General features: G+C 41.6%; 2 protein-coding genes across 6 annotated transcripts in view; one reads left to right on the top strand and one right to left on the bottom strand.

Annotated features, from left to right (window-relative positions):
* The first annotated feature begins 524 nt into the window (after window positions 1-524).
* On the top strand, window positions 525-6312 carry LOC308675850 (uncharacterized protein). The gene is made up of 3 exons (XM_081341454.1): window positions 525-635; window positions 1410-1557; window positions 1965-6312. The coding sequence occupies exons 1-3, from the start codon at window positions 544-546 to the stop codon at window positions 2274-2276; spliced, it is 552 nt and encodes a 183-aa protein (XP_081197580.1). The 5' UTR covers window positions 525-543; the 3' UTR covers window positions 2277-6312.
* Window positions 6225-15641, bottom strand: part of PRKCZ (protein kinase C zeta) — a 41687-nt gene continuing 32270 nt past the window's right edge. For all 5 annotated transcript variants that reach the window (XM_081341409.1, XM_081341410.1, XM_081341411.1 and 2 more), the window contains 10 exons: window positions 15092-15280; window positions 14643-14740; window positions 12015-12101; window positions 11095-11230; window positions 10538-10625; window positions 9509-9628; window positions 8776-8855; window positions 8346-8435; window positions 6994-7109; window positions 6225-6459 (listed from right to left, as the gene is read on the bottom strand). In XM_081341409.1, the coding sequence (XP_081197535.1) occupies window positions 6372-6459; window positions 6994-7109; window positions 8346-8435; window positions 8776-8855; window positions 9509-9628; window positions 10538-10625; window positions 11095-11230; window positions 12015-12101; window positions 14643-14740; window positions 15092-15280 (1092 nt within the window). In that variant the 3' untranslated portion in view covers window positions 6225-6371. The remainder of the gene's footprint in view (window positions 6460-6993; window positions 7110-8345; window positions 8436-8775; window positions 8856-9508; window positions 9629-10537; window positions 10626-11094; window positions 11231-12014; window positions 12102-14642; window positions 14741-15091; window positions 15281-15641) is intronic.

The raw sequence follows: 15641 nt of genomic DNA, 5'->3' as shown, positions 1-15641 counted from the left end.
GGCTAAAAGCCTAACAAATTCATAGCATCGTATCATATCATACATATCACATCATAACCGCACGCAATTTAACTATAGACTATACTGTACCGTATAATAAACACAAATGACAACATAAAAGTATAAAGTAACTGTTTTAATGTAATAAGGCTTATAACAAACAGAAAGAGCGCAGGATTTTTATTCTATACAGTACTGCGTACAGTATACCACACTGTAGTACTGTTTTGTATTGTGTTACACGCAGTACACGATGGAGTTATTTTTTTATCGTATCGTACATCAATTGCAGGGGTCTTCAAATTTGGCCCTTTTATGACTTGTGGACTTCAACTCCCAGAATTCCTCAGCCAGCTTTGCTGGCTGAGGAATTCTGGGAGTTGAAGTCCACAAGTCATAAAAGGGCCAAGTTTGAAGACCCCTAGCCATACCTCCAAGAGGCCCCGCCCAGCGCCCTCCGCAGTCCCCGCCTCCTCCCGCGTGCGCCTGCGCCCTCTTTGCCCGCCTCCGGGGCGGGAGGGGGCGTGGCCGGGCAGGGGGAAAATGGCCGGGCTTCCTGCCCATGGCGGCGGCGGCGGCGGCGGCGGGAAGCTGAGCCTGAAGCGGCGGCGGGAGGAGCGCGGGGGGGTCCTGGGGTGAGGAGGCGGCGGCTGGGCGCGCGGGAGGGGAGCGGAGGGTCGTCCTGGGTTTATTGGCTTCATTTGCAAGTAGCTCAGGGCCACCTACCCAATTCCTCCTCTTTTCCCTCACAACAACCCTGCGAGGTGGGCTGGGGCTGAAGCAGAGAGGGGCGGGCCCGAGGCTGCTTCCATGGCTTGCTTATCTCCCGCCTTCCCCTGGGTTGGGCACTTCCTTTTGTTACTTCTTCCCTCCGTTCTCCTCCTCCTCCTCCATTCTTTTAATAATAATAATAAGTTGGAAGGGACCTTGGAGGTCACCTAGTCTAACCCCCTGCTCAGGCAGGAAACCCTAGACCATTTCAGACAAATGGCTGTCCAGTCTCTTCTTTCTCGTTTTCTCTCCTTCCTTGTTTCCTTCCTTCCTCTGCTTTCCTTTCGCACCCTTTCTATTTCTCTTTTCCTTTCTCTTTCTCGCCATTCTTTCTTTTTCACTTTGATCCCCTCTCCACGTTTTCTTTCACCGTATTCCTTTCGCCTTCTCTTATTTCCTTTTCCTTCCTTCCCTTCTTTTTCCCTTCCTTCCTCTTCTTCTTCCTCTTTCACCTTTCTTCAATATTTTGGTTGTTTTTGATTCTGGAATTCCTAGAAGAACTAAACTTCTTGCCGTACCATTAGAACTTCCCCAAAGAAGGAAAACAAAGAACTCTTTGTTCCACAAGCATTTTAAATGATAAATTACTTTGTCCTGGCAAGCTGGAACTGTTAAAATTGTGCCTTTCCCTTCTCTAGGACCTTTTCCACCAACGCTTCCTGGTTTGAAAATCAAGAGCTGAGTGATGCTGAAGCTTCATGGATTACGTTGCTGAGGGCTGTGGATCCACATCTAAATCAATCAAATTTAGAAAAATTTGTCAACTTCCCGGAATTTCATCCAAAGGTAGCAAAAGGCGGCAGTTGACACTGTCTCCAAGAGAATATAAAATTAAGTCTTCCTTTTGCTGAATATGGTCATGTTTAAATTCCCAGAGAGGTAAAAGTTGAAAATTAAAATATCAAATGCTTTACCACAGGTAGAGAAAAACAGGGCAGGGACAACAGGAAATTAATCAAGTTTCAGACAGAACTAAATCAGCCAACAGACATTGCCAGAGTTAAAAACCAGATCTTTACAAATCAAAATATTCATAATCAAACATTCCAGAATATGAATCGCCTGTTAATTTTATTGGTGGAGGCTGGCCAAGGATCAGGATATTTAATGTTCACTGTACTAAATGAGAAAGGAAAATTTAAATTCTTATAGCCATTGCTGTTAAATGCTGACCCTTTTGTTTTGCGTTACAGAGTTCTCAAACTGAGAATCCTCAACCCCGTCTCGAAACATTTAATTGCGGAACCAAAATGTTTGAATGGGTTCCATTCCCAGTTTATCACAGAGACTGGGAAGCCACCGGTTCAGGAAGGCATCAAAACTGTACGCCTGAAGAAAAAAAATCCATTTCCGCAGGAGAAAATGACCAAGATGAAACATACCAAGCCATTTCCCTGGCTCCTGAGCAAAAATCTCAAACAGCTGAGGAATATATGGTCGAAAACCCAAAGGGTGGCATAAGACGTTCTATTGTGCTGGAAGATGAAGCATTTGAGATACCTTAAGCCACTCACCAAGTTTGCCCAGACGGTCTTCACTAACAAATGTTCTGAACTGTCCCCAAAAGTCTGAATGTCAAAGTTATGGAAAAGGACTCCTTTGCAGAGTGAATGGTAAAGTAGTATGATACAATATTACTTAACAAGAACTCACCTCTGCAAGAGATGCCTGCTATGAGGATATGCCATGAGGATCAGAATGGCATATTCAATATGTGTAATATTACCTAAGTTATTCTTTCAGTGAAATCTGATTTTAAGAAGTAAGTGGCAGTTAAGTGCATCATGAATACATTTGGGAAAGGGGTAGGAATAAAATTAATGTTAATTGACTACTACATCTTAGAAAGCATAAATATAAAATCAGAAGTTTCCCCTGACAAAGGCACCTAATATTAAAATGTCTTGGAATTATTATTTTTTTAACTTTAGGAGCTTTTCATTAGCATGAAACGTGGCTATGAGAGGTTCCCCCCCCCCTCATTTAAATGTGAAGGGCATAAATGTGAATGAATCATCAACCAGATAAATAGAAAACCTGCAAAGAATTTATATAAGTAATACGTTGGCATTAAGTGCCAGCTTTAAAAGCAGCAGGAGGAGCTGACTCATAGTTTTCAATAATTTTTGCAAGGGAATAAATTGAAACACTCAATTTTTGGAATGTTAATGGTTAGGAACTAGGTAAAAAAAAATAGCCAAAATTTTATATCCAGCCAAAGTTTTATATCCAATAGCAGATTCAGAAATTAGTTAACTCCATTTACCACGTAACCCCATTAAAAATTGAAGAAAGTAAGAATTTTTCTCTTTTGTGTTAAACTAGATGACGAATGTGGTAGAAGAATCAGTTAGTTACCTAGAAGTATAATAGAGTTGTGTATTAATAGATAGTGATTTTATCTGCAGATCAAATTATCTCAATTGTTTCCAGTTCATAGATACTCCAAACTGGAACATGGTAATAATTGTGCAAAAAGTTTATTTGAAAACAAAGATGATGAGATGTTAACCAATGCATAATATAGAAAACAGGCAGTGGGGATTGACATTTGCAAAAAAAAACCCGTGCAAAAAAACTCTTGAAGCATCCCTTAATGTTTCGTTAGCTATTTTTCCTAGACTCTGACATAATTCTGACACAATATGCAGGCAGTCCTCAACTTACAACCACAATTGAGCCCCAAACTTCTGTTGTTAAGTGAGATTGTACGTTAAGTGAATTTTGCTCTGTTTCATGACTTTTCTAGACATGTTGGTTAAACGAATCACTTCAGTTGTTAACTTAGTCACACGGTTGTTAGGTGGCTTCCCCATTGTTGGAATTTAAATAAGTGTCAAAAGTCAAAACAATTTTAAAGTATAGCTCCACCTTAGCAAACTAAACACATCTACTCTAAGAGCTCTAATTTCGTGCAGATTGAATTGAACCACCTTTATACAGTTAGAGAGAAATAAAAATTCTTGAACAGTAGCTGAGAGTTCGTGTTTGAACTCTGCTTTTATTATAATAGTTGTTTCCAGAGAGTTTGAAGAGATCAGCTCTGTTTGAAGAGATCAAGTGCAAACAAAACCATTTGGTGTGCAGAATGTATGGAACGGAAACATTAATAAAACAGGGTAATCCATCTGAAGAAAATATATTATTTTTGCATAATGAGTCGTAATATTTTTCATTAAAGTCTTTAATAGATGTGCAAGAATATAAATGATTTTAGCTGTTTAACTGGTTAGGATACCATCTTTTGCACAAATAAAACTGGCCAAAGATCTCAACTAGTTAATTATACAAAACTACAAGAACATATTTACTGTTTTACAATCATTAAATTAGCTAGAGAGTGTTTTCATTTACATTTCATTTACATACTAAGACAATGATATCATTACCAGCTCCATTTGCAATATATTAAGGATTTTTTTTAAACCACACATTTAATTACATCCTTCATTTTTTTCTTTAATTTATAAAACAAGAACTTTATATAAAAAAATTTCCCCTTCATCATGGACAGAACATTATACATTGCACAAGAGCAGCAACCGACTTGTAACCAGTAACTTATTTGGCAACACAGCAACATTGTAAATGCCTTAAATTGTAAATAAATCAAGGACTTGTTTTTGATGCCTGGGATCAAGTGTGTATCTAGTCCTGCTTTGATGTTTGGACAGTATACAAGAACCAACTGCTCAGCTGCAAATCGAAGGGGAAGAGAGACAGACACAGCAGTGAAGGAAATACTGAATTTGTCGCTGAGGAGGAGTGGGGGGGGGGAGAAAGTAGGATATTCATTTTCCAGCTTTGCTTAAAAGCAAAGTAGCTTGGTTATTTAAATCCCGAGCACTGGAGGGGAAAAAAAGTTCTAGTTGAATTACTAAGTGCTGGTTAGAACAGACTTAAGAATCTTGCTCACAAATGAAACAGCCGAGTTTCAAGAACCCGGCATGGGAGTGCTAACATTTTGTTATGTATGTGCTTTAATTATTGGCCAAGCTAAAAGAAGAATCCAAAATGAAATTTAACCAATGGTTCTTGACCAGACTTATCCACTTTTCAAATATGGCCATCTCCCAGCATCTGATGGCTGCAAATGCAAGGAAGATTTCCTGTACAGCAACCAACGCAATGCTATATCCTGAGAAACCTAGATCGAGTCATTTGATGTCTACCAAGTCACGACATAATGGGAATTTTCTATCTGCCATTGCAATTGACCCCTTAGAGTCAATCTGATTTATTTTTTTTTACCTCATTCTCCAAAACTGCAATTGACCCAAGGGTTACAATATTAGGTTAGCGATATGCACTAGTTCAATCTGAAATGCACTGAATTTTCTTTAAATTCCAAAAACTGACAAGCAGTTATCCCGATGAAAGACATCACAGTTCTCCAAAGGGAAAATAATAAGACATTTTAATATCCAAGTAATATTCTTATCTGTGGTCACCTTTCCCATCCCCAAGTTGCTGTTTTGATTTTTATTTACCAAAACAACCTCTGGGAGAACTAAACATTTCAAAGCAGTCATTTTTAAGTAGGAGGTGTGCTTTATCAGAAAAAAAAGTAGTAAGTTGATGGATATCCTAGAATTCTTTTTTTTTCTCCAAAATTTTAAGGCTAAGATCTATCACGTTCCCAATGTTCCTTTTGAATATTGCATTGATAAAAATATTATTCAAAAAATCTAGTATACAACATAAATCATTGTAGGCACTGCTCAAAATATTTTCATAAATCTACCATGTGCAAATTTAAATTTTCTCATGAGAATTTTGGTAGTATTTTTTTTTCTCCCACACTCAGCATAATCCAGAATGTTTAGATGCAAAATTCTAATTTTGGAATTGTTATTGCTAAGATTCCTGTCCATTCTGAGACTGCGATTAATATTAGATAGCAGCTGTTATTTGTAGGTTCCATGTGTAAAATACTTTTCATTTTAAATAACCAGAACTTACGGGGTTTCATCAATTGTTCCAAAAATGGAATAATTTAATGTAGATTATCCATTTAGGCACTTAAATACTGTACCCAAATTAGTTAACATTGCTAATAAAACACAACTCCTTTCTATTTATTTAGCAAGTGTGCGTATACATGTGTGCCTACGTAGATGTGAATGTACACACACACACACACACACAGACCCACGCACACACATGTAGGATAGGTACCACGTGAGAAAAAGGCATCTCTAAAGTTAAGCTTCAACACCACCACAAGCAATTGTATTCTGGATGTTCAACGGTTTTAGGGGGCTGTTGCATGGAAAAGTCCGATAGAAGCGGGCTACTTTTCAAAGTGGTCTGGAACCTCTTCCCAAGGGTGCAACAAACCATCACTGCCCCCTTTGTTGAAGCAGGCACGGAGTGCAAAATCCATGAAGTCAGCTCTGCCAGTTCCCCCCCCCCGGACTTAAAAATAAAGAGGAAGCCACCCACCCAAATCACGTATCTTGATTCTTCTCATCGGCCATTTTACCATTTTGGTCTCCATTCAAAACCTCACGGTGACCCCGCCCCAGCCTTGCATGCATATACTGTAGTTCAGGATTAAATGTCCCAAGTGCGCTCAGATTTCTTTCCGCGCCTGTTCCTCATACCGTTTCCTCGGTTGATAGCATCAGTGGATTAATATATTCAAATCCTTCAAACTCCGACTGGTCTATTCTTTTTATTACATCTCTGGAGACAGAAAGAAAGAAAAAAAGAATTTTAACGCTCGCCTCTGATGTTTTACCGAAGGCCGGCAAGCCGAATGGGCGTGATCAAAACGAACAGGGAAATCACCTTTTCTTTGCAATGACAAACGTTTGTGGGTCTGCGTGCTTTCACTTTTGTGGCCGTGCAGTGAGACTGGCGGGAAATATAGGTAGTCTCGCCTTACGGCCGCAATTTCTGTTGCTAAGCGAGACAGTTAACTGACTTTGGCCCCATTTTACCATTTAAAAATGCCACATTTTTAGATGAATCTGGCTGCCCCGTGGACTTTTGTTGGTTAGAAGGTCACAAAAGTGAATTGCATGACCCCGGGACATTGCAACGGTGATAAATATGAACCAGTTGCCAAGTATCTGAATTCTAATCATGTGGCCATGGGGATGCTGTGCTGGCTGGGGGATTCTGGGAGTTGAAGTCCACGCAGTTTAAAATGGCTAAGGTTGAGAAACACTGTATTATGATTTAATGCCAAACAATGCATTTAACAATTAGCCATACTCATCATCTGGAGTTAACTGCACAGGTTCACTGGTGAACTGGGTATCAAAGTTATCCAAGCCATAATCATCCGTGATCTGAGGCTGGAACGGTGGGGTGGCCTGCTTCTTTTCCAGCTGAATTGAGAGCAGAGGTGAGGGGGGGGGAAGAGAGAGAGACAAAAGAGAGATGGTGACATGTTGTCCGAGAGACATTAAATCCACCCGCAGTTAGTTAACCATCATGTAGTCAACAAAAGAGGCATTTCCAAGACCAGGGTTGGGAGTTTTCTATGTTTGTCCTTGTCTTCTGAGGGCCCTTTCTGATCAAGATGGAGGACAAGTTGTGTCTGTCAAAGAGTCAGAAATCAGCACTGGAAGTGCTTGTGCAGGCTCGGGATTAAGGTTGCGAATCTGTCAATGCTGGTGTGTCATTTGAGCAAGTGAGAAAGCCTTCATGGCTGTTTGTCGTTTAGCACCTGCTGACTCTGTCACTCTCCTGGGGCTGTCCTGTTTTAGCCTTGAAATACAGTGGTGGATTCAGGGTCATCCAAGGAGTTACGCAGCTGAATGAGGATCTGAAACCATGGCTTTCTTCTAAGCCTATTTAGGCACATGACTACGGCTCCTTGTTGACCTCTTTCTGTCAAAGGTGGCTTTGAAATAAGACGGGAATTTGGATCCTCCTTACGGTTGGACTCAACACAAGCAAATATATCAGGTCAGGAGGGAATAGCTGAACGGTGGCTTGATGTCACATCTCAGGAGGCTTCTAGACGTCAGCCAACCAAATAGAGAGAGGCACGCTATAATTCTGATTCTGCACCAGCTTAGATCTTGCTGAAACACCAGATTCTCCAGCTGTCTTAGAAGGTCAGGTGCCATCCCAAAGCAGATCTGAGGGGAGTGTGGAAGGACAGAATAAGGGAACGAGAAACTCCCACGAAAGGAAGTAGAAATAGGTTTATCTCATATGGGAGCCGATTGTATGCTGTGCAAAGATTAAGGTTGGTTCGTTGTGGGTCTAACTGGGCAACCATAATGATAAAAACAGATTGGCCGTTGTTTATTATGGCGTGCTGGTTTGTTTGGAAATGGCCACTGTAAATCTGATATGCAATGATGTCTGAACCAAGTCTTTCAAGCTATAGTTCCTCACTCATTCTGCTAGGTGGTTCTGCCTCTTGCTTCTTGATGTTCTCACACCAATAATGTAAACAGGGATGACGGTGTTACAATACATGTGATACAACTTGCCCCACCCCTTTCGCGGAAGTGATTTCTACCCAGATCGGTTGGCAGGTGCAAAAGAACGGCTCAGATACACAGGTACAAAACCGAAGGGGGAGGGGAAAAAAAAGTTAAATGCTTTACCAGATCCCAATCTATGCTGCGAAAAAATGTGTGTGACTTGATTTCGGAAAATCCTGTTTGGTGTTGGCATCCGAGCCTCTCTTTGGGATCCTAGGAGGAAGAATTAAAATGATTTTCCCCATAATTGTAGGTTTTGTGAGGCCAAACACTGAAGACAAAATCCTTTAAAAACAAATTCTCCTTTATAAAAGAAACCACTAAATTCAACTAGCAACTCTCGTCTCCCTATTTTTACACTTTACCAAGTTATAGAATAAAATACAGAAGAACTCTCCTTGGTGTGTGTTGCCCTGGTTCGCACACTCTTCAAAATAAGGTTTAGTGAATAAACCACAGTCACCCCAGGGTTAACGAAAGGCCCCGAGCCCCCAAATGCTTTTGTGCTTAACGGATGAAAATAAACCCCAAAGACAAAATATTGTAAACCTACCTTATTTAAAAATCCTTTCAAAACATGAGAGGCCTTAACAGAAAGGAATCTCGGAATTCGGATTGGTTTTTCAAGGATAACTGTTGAAAGAAGTTTTAGAAAGAGAAAAGGTTATATTCCCCAATACATCAATATAGTAAACCCTTGGTTTAGCAGATGTAAAACACAACACAATTTCCTCTCCACCCCTGTTGAACAGACTATTAAATGCAGAGATTTGCCTGGTATATTGAGGTTGCTGCAAATGACACCATTTATGCCAACTGCATCATTACTTAAATTTTGGACATTTTTATTCTCACAAATGAAGGCATGTCCCAGGAAGGTTTCCTGTGTGGCATTTATATGGTGCCTGGGCCAGGGTAATGTTGCAATATCCAATCTGGGTTGGTCACTGGGACCAGATGTTTAGTCTTCCGAGCTTCCGGAAGATGCTGGAGCCCATCCTGAAGAAACTTCTCTTTAACAGAGTGTGTGCTATTTATATGTTGCGCCAACACACCCCCATCTAAAAAGCCACATACAACAGGCACCATATAAATACCACACATAGAACAGCACACACACTGCTAGAGAGAAGTTCCCTGAGGATGGGGTCCAGTGGGTCCCAGTGACTGGCCCAGATTGGATCCTGCAATTTTTAGTCTGCTCTTGAGTGAAACTTTATTCTGAATCTTAACACTCTAGCAAGTGTTGGATACTAATATGTCAGTCTCATGACATAGAAAAATACCTTGGAAGAGGTAATCTTCAGTGTTCATATCTGGATTGTCGGTAATAATGTCGAAAGGGGATCTTCCTGCCATCATTTCAAACATGAGGACACCAAGGGCCCACCAATCCACACTGAATCCTGTAAAAAATATTAGGAAAGTGATGCTTTCAATAGAAGATTTTAGGTCGCAGAGCTGACACTTTCTGATTTAACATACAGAACAGGTTTTAAGGATTAGACAGTCTTTGATTGAGATAGGTGGCTATAGAAAATGAATTAATGAATTAATGAATGAACAAAATTAGGGACTCTCCAGAGAAGATTTTAGTGGTGCAAGGGTTGTGTGTGTGTGTGATGGGTAACATAAAAACAACCAGAACAAAAACTTAATTCAGATCTTCTTTGCAACAATATCATGAACGATTGGTTCAAAGCAACAGGATAAAATTAAGGGCTTGTGGAATTGCTTAAAAATTCAAACCCAACGACCAGTGTCAATTCCGTAAGTATTGTGGCTATCAGAAATATCACCAACCCAGTATCTTAATCTTATTTTCCGACACTCAACTTTGGTTTGTTTAATCAGAATGTCCCAAAAGGATAAATAACAAAGGAGGACGCGATATGCTCCGTACGATGGAATTGAGGACTAACTCAGTTAGTCTTTTACAATGAAAATGTGGTAGCAATGATATGAAGTTCCATAAAACACCATTAGGCTTAGCGATAATTTATTGGCCAAGGGCGTTCCACGTTGACCAGCCTTCCAAAGTTCATCATCAAAATTGATTCAGGGGTGCCTTCAAGCCTACGACCGCTTAACCTTGATCACAAAGTAGGGATGCAGGCCAGTTACTCCATCCTTCTCCATTTTTAACAGTGCTCCACTCTTGTCTGCTCTAGATCATAAGGAGCTTCCGTTGAGTCTGACCTCTGCTGGATGGCGTAAAGACATTAACATAAACAGGCGCCTCTGTAATCTCTCCAGATGAGAAGGCGAACACTTTGCAGTCACTACATAATTACACGCTCTATAGAGCAACTCACCGTATTCTTCTCCTCGGAGAATCTCCGGGGCAATGTAATTTGGTGTTCCGCAGAAAGTGCTCGTAGTGTCACCAGGGCCCAATCCTTCCTACAAAAAAAATAATAATGAAAGGCTGCTGTGCGTCACATAATCCAAATTCAGACGCTTGGCAACTGACTCAAATGTATGGAGGGGGCAGTGATCCCCTTCTGACGAGCCAAGTCAATGGGGAAGCCAGATTCACTTAACAGCTGTGGCAAGGAAGTTGGTAAAATGGGGCGAAACTCACTGAACATCTGTCTTGCTTAGCAACAGACATTTTGGGCACAATTGTTGCCATAAGTCAAGGGCTACCTTACGCTTGATCGGCTACGGACCGTCTCTGTCCTCCTCAATGCTTCCCTTCCTATCCAGGCCAATTTGGCTGTCTGGCTCCCCAACACAAGATCCCTTTGGAGACCCCCCAGTGAAAAATCTCTTGATCTCAGCAAAGGAAGAAACCCTTCTTCGACCTTGCCCACCTCGCACAATCGGATTCCGATCCAAGAGTCTCCCTTAGTCTGGAAAGCCAATTTACCTTACACATGCCGTAATCTGTTAGCTTGATATGGCCCTCTGTGTCCAGGAGCACGTTATCCAGTTTTAAATCTCTGTATATGATGCCTCTCTCGTGGAGGAAGTTGAGAGCAATACAGATTTCAGCAGCATAAAACCTGAAAGGAAAAATGTAATTTCACTCCTCTGGATGGCTTTCCATGCTCCCACATACAAGCCACTTTCTTTGGAGAGCATGTGTGCTGATAAATGCCATCACGTCTTCTATAGTCCAGCTCGAAGTACAGTGGTACTTTGGCACTCACCGTTAAATGGGTACAATGAATACAAAAGTAATGAGTACCAAATAAATATTTCCCCTTAAGGAATAATGTAGTGAGTCACAAGGCAGTTGACGCTGACAAGTTGTAGCTTTGTGTGTTGAGTACCAAACAAATGATGAGTATTGGGAGAAAAGGTTCGCATCAAAATGCGTGGAGTACCAAAATTGGTGAGTTTCAAAGCAGTTGAGTACCAAGGTAACCCTGTACAGCAAACCTGCCTCATTCTTTTATGCTAGTGAGAGATAGTACGTTTGGATAGTAGTTAGCTCTCACTTTAAAACAGGACATGGCAATCTCTTGGTATCTTCTTGTACACAGCCTATAACTGAGCTGTATTTAAAATAAATAAAAGTCAGCATGCCGCAACAAGGAATCACATCTTAAGACAGATGCTATGAGATAAAGTAGCAGAGCACAAAGGACTGCAATCTTGCCTCTGCTCTTGAGAGATTAGCAAGAAAAAAAAACCCTAAAGAAATTATAAATTGTTTTGGCTGGCATTCACACACTTCTGGCAGAGCTGGAGAGAGGGAGGAGGGAGGGAGGGAGGGAGAGAAGAGGAGGAGGGCAGGAAGGAAGGAAGGAAGGAAAGAGAAAGAAAGAAATAGATTCACACTACCTTGTGTGTTCCTCTGGCAGCTTCCTCTGCCGTTGCATATGAAACATGAGGTCACCCCCATTCACATATTCTATAACAAGAAACAACCTGAAAATAGAACACACAATTTCTGTTAGCAGATTGCCTGTAGAGTGAGGGTGGAAGCGAACAGACAAAATTATTGCGTCGCTGCTAAAGCTGTAAGCGCCACCCTTGCTTTGTGTGTGTGTGTGTGTGTGTGCCTCATAATACCACACACTCTAAATGAGGTGGAGTTTGCGAGATGACACTGCAATGTTGCTTTTGTCATTTTGAGAAAAAGGGCTGGGTCCTGGAGATGCTTCCGCGCCAAACACCCCTCAAGTTGTCATGATCACTTTTTTCCCAGGACATCCGGTTGGAAGGATGGTGGGAGGAAGAAGAACAGCAAAAGGAAGTGGGTTTTTTTATTTTATTTTTCCCATTCATGGAGTCAAGATTATCCTTTCTCTAAATAAGAAAAAAGTTCGACTTGGGAGCTCAATCCAGAATTATATCAATTGTCATCGTAAGTCGAGGATTACCTGTCTTAGCAAACTGACAACAAAATTTGTGGAATGCACAAATTCAAGTGGGATAATGGTGCTTCCCCCCCCCCCCAGCAGAAACAAACGCAAAATACATAATTTAAAAAAAACCAATCTGGCAATTACACACATCTTTGTCATTGAATCTTTGTCAATGGCCATTAAAAAGATGGAGATTCCCCCCTCTGAAATTGTATTACTGTTGAATTGGAGCATGAAATATTGTGTCAGCAGACACACACACACACACACACACACACACACACACAAAAGGCGAAGCCCAGTTGAGAAGGATGCTTGTTTGAAACTTCAACTTTCAAAATAACAGTGAAGTTAACAGGTGCTCTTTAGCTCTTTAACTCTTAGACCAATCTCAAATCTGTTTACAAATTAGCTATTTAGGGAAGGACTTTCTAAGAAACTATACAATGGGAGATAACTAAGGACATTCCTATTTTTTTTTTAACTAACAAGAAATGTCGCTTGGAATGTTTTGATTATATGGTTAAAAACAACAACAACAACCCTGAAGTTTTCAGCTGGTGCAGACAAGGGGAAAAATCCATTAGAGCATAAAAGCAGTTCAAATTTACTGGGCTCCTAAAAGAGCCAAAATTGTTTATCCATCTAAATGGTGTGCAAGGAGGCTACCCTGATGTAATAGAAGCCCCCATTAATAAATAAACACTCTCTCACACACATGCCAGATACAGCCTCTAAAAAGAGAAATAACTAAGAGCCTTTTAATTGTCTGCATGACTAGCCTCTTTGGTGATGTGTTAAATGCGCACAATGGGTTTTTAAAGTCTTTGTTTTGGGATCAACAGAACAATCAAGTTACTGCTAGGCTGGTAGGGGAAACTCTGCAATTCTAAATATCCTCCTTCTCTTTCTAAACAGGTTGGGGCTGTTGACACCACCCCCACCCCCTCCACTGGCTTCTGGAGACAAAGCAAGGCAGGATGGCCTTGGGCTTCCGTGGAGGAGAGATATACTGTCTTCCTAGCTACTTTCAATCCGGAAGCCTAGTTGACCTCGACTGATTATCACCAAGAAAAGGAGGGGCCGACAGGGTTAGTCCTTGGAATGGAAGAGCGCCAAAAACAGGTCGACTGGAAAGGGACCTTTTCACCTCTCTTAAATAGGATTAATTTAGTGTCGGGCTCTTCCCACTAGGAAAGACGCTATGGGGGGGGGCGCTTGATGTGTTTTATTACCCAACTAGGTAACATTACCGGTGACCACACTTGTCTGCAAGAAAACAGCCAAGTTCAGAGAGCACCAAGGACCTCCATAGCCCAACACAGCGTCTAGAAGGTCAGTGTGCAGGAGAGAAGAAAAGCCAGAAGCTCTCGAAGGTGCCACCGTGCCAGACATAAATATTGTTTTTCAGAAGAAAAACATGCCCCCATTCTTTTTGGACCTACCAGCCTTCCTGACCGGGGATAGCTCATGAAGACAAGGCAACACACTAGGGCTTAAGACTAATCAGGAATAATTTCTTAGCCATAAGAACGGTGCGATACTGAACTGACAGTCTTAGGAGGTGCCGACTTCCTTTGGCCGGAGACGTTTAAAGGGAGGATGGGAGGCCATCTACCGCGGCTGCTTCATTGGTGGATTCCCACCCTGGGCAAGAACTGGACAAGATGCTCAAGAGACACGGCAGCGCAGTAGATAGAATGGAGTATTGCGGGCTAATGCTGCCGACTGCCAGGAATTCGATCCTCAAGGCTTGACGCAGCCTTCCACCCTTCTGAGGTCAGTAAAATGAGGACCCAGATTGTTAAGGGGCAATATGCTGACTCTGTAACCCGCTTAGAGAGGGCTGTAAAGCATGGTGAAGCGGCATAGAAGTCTAAGCGCTATTGTTACCAAGTTTCCTCTCAAATCTAGCATGCCACGATTCCCTGATTCTAAGCTCAAAGCAAGAGAGAGGGTTGTAGACCCTGCCGCCAAAAAAAGAGAAGGCCGTGCATTCTTCAGAGGCTTCCAGGCCCCGACAGGCAGGTCCATTAAGTTCCAGGCAAGGAGTATTTGAGGTTTTGTTTTTTTTAAAAAAGTGGAGGATTTGCTTACTTACCGGCTTGTTGTTTGAAAGCAGGAATGTAAGCCAACTAGAAAAGGGTTACCGGATGCCTGTTCAAACACGTGCTTTTCGGTTTGCACCCAATCGATATCCTGAAAGAGAGTAATCGGAGAATCCAAAGGGAGGCTGTAAAACAGGCTGTGGACATTCCAACACCAAAAGCCACACATTAACACACGCACACACTCAAAAATTGTAATACACATTCATAAAAGTCCAGGCACGGGTTTCTCATTCCTCCTATAACCTTTTTTTAATCTTCCCATATATTATTTTTCTTTCTTTTTCTTTCTTTTTTCTTTTTTTGGACTGGTCAAAATAGAAACTGTTTCATGTTGGAAGTTTTAATCATATTAATATAGATACCGCCCCCCCCCCCGCCCTGTAGAATCCAGGAAGCTCGGCAAGGTTAGGCTTCACGATGTGTTGAAGCAGCTTCTTACCTCGTCGTCATGAACTAATTCCTTCTTGACAACCTTCATTGCATAAATTTGGTCATTCTTTTTTAACCGGACTAAAAGAACTTTGGCATAGCTTCCTCGTCCAATGACTCTGATCAGATCAAAGTCCTGTAGGCCAAGCCCCTGAGAGATCTTGATCCCATCCATCCCGTCAATAACCGGCTTGAGTTCCTGTATGAAGAAGCACATTATAAACCTCCCCCCGCAAAAAAAAAACCCCAACCCTCTTTGCAATCAGAAAGGGAACATACGACATAGAATAATGGGGCTAGAAGAGAGCTTGGGGGGGGTCTTCAGGGGGTCTTCTAACTTGGCCCTTTTACAACTTGTGGACTTGTGGCACCCAGGCTGAGGAATTCTGGGAGTTGAAGTCCACCAGTCGTAAAAGGGCCAGGTTTGAAGACCCCTGTTCTAGTCCAGCCCACTGATCAAGCAGGAGAACCTACAGTATTCCAGACAAATGATTCCCCAACCTCTTCTTAAAAACCTCCAGGGACGGAGCACCCACCATTAGCGATCCAATTATGAAGCA

This window comes from Vipera berus (genome assembly GCF_964194415.1).
Source record: "Vipera berus genome assembly, chromosome: 17".
In the NCBI taxonomy this organism is placed as follows: domain Eukaryota; kingdom Metazoa; phylum Chordata; class Lepidosauria; order Squamata; family Viperidae; genus Vipera; species Vipera berus.
This window is presented reverse-complemented; position numbering and strand designations above follow the sequence as displayed.

Excerpts from the sequence above, each read along its gene's own strand:
- LOC308675850 (XM_081341454.1), top strand. The coding sequence starts at position 544 with ATGGCCGGGCTTCCTGCCCATGGCGGCGGCGGCGGCGGCGGCGGGAAG. Across the intron at positions 636-1,409 it reads GAGCGCGGGGGGGTCCTGGG|GACCTTTTCCACCAACGCTT; the intron begins GTGAGGAGGCGG and ends TCCCTTCTCTAG. Across the intron at positions 1,558-1,964 it reads TCCCGGAATTTCATCCAAAG|AGTTCTCAAACTGAGAATCC; the intron begins GTAGCAAAAGGC and ends TTTGCGTTACAG.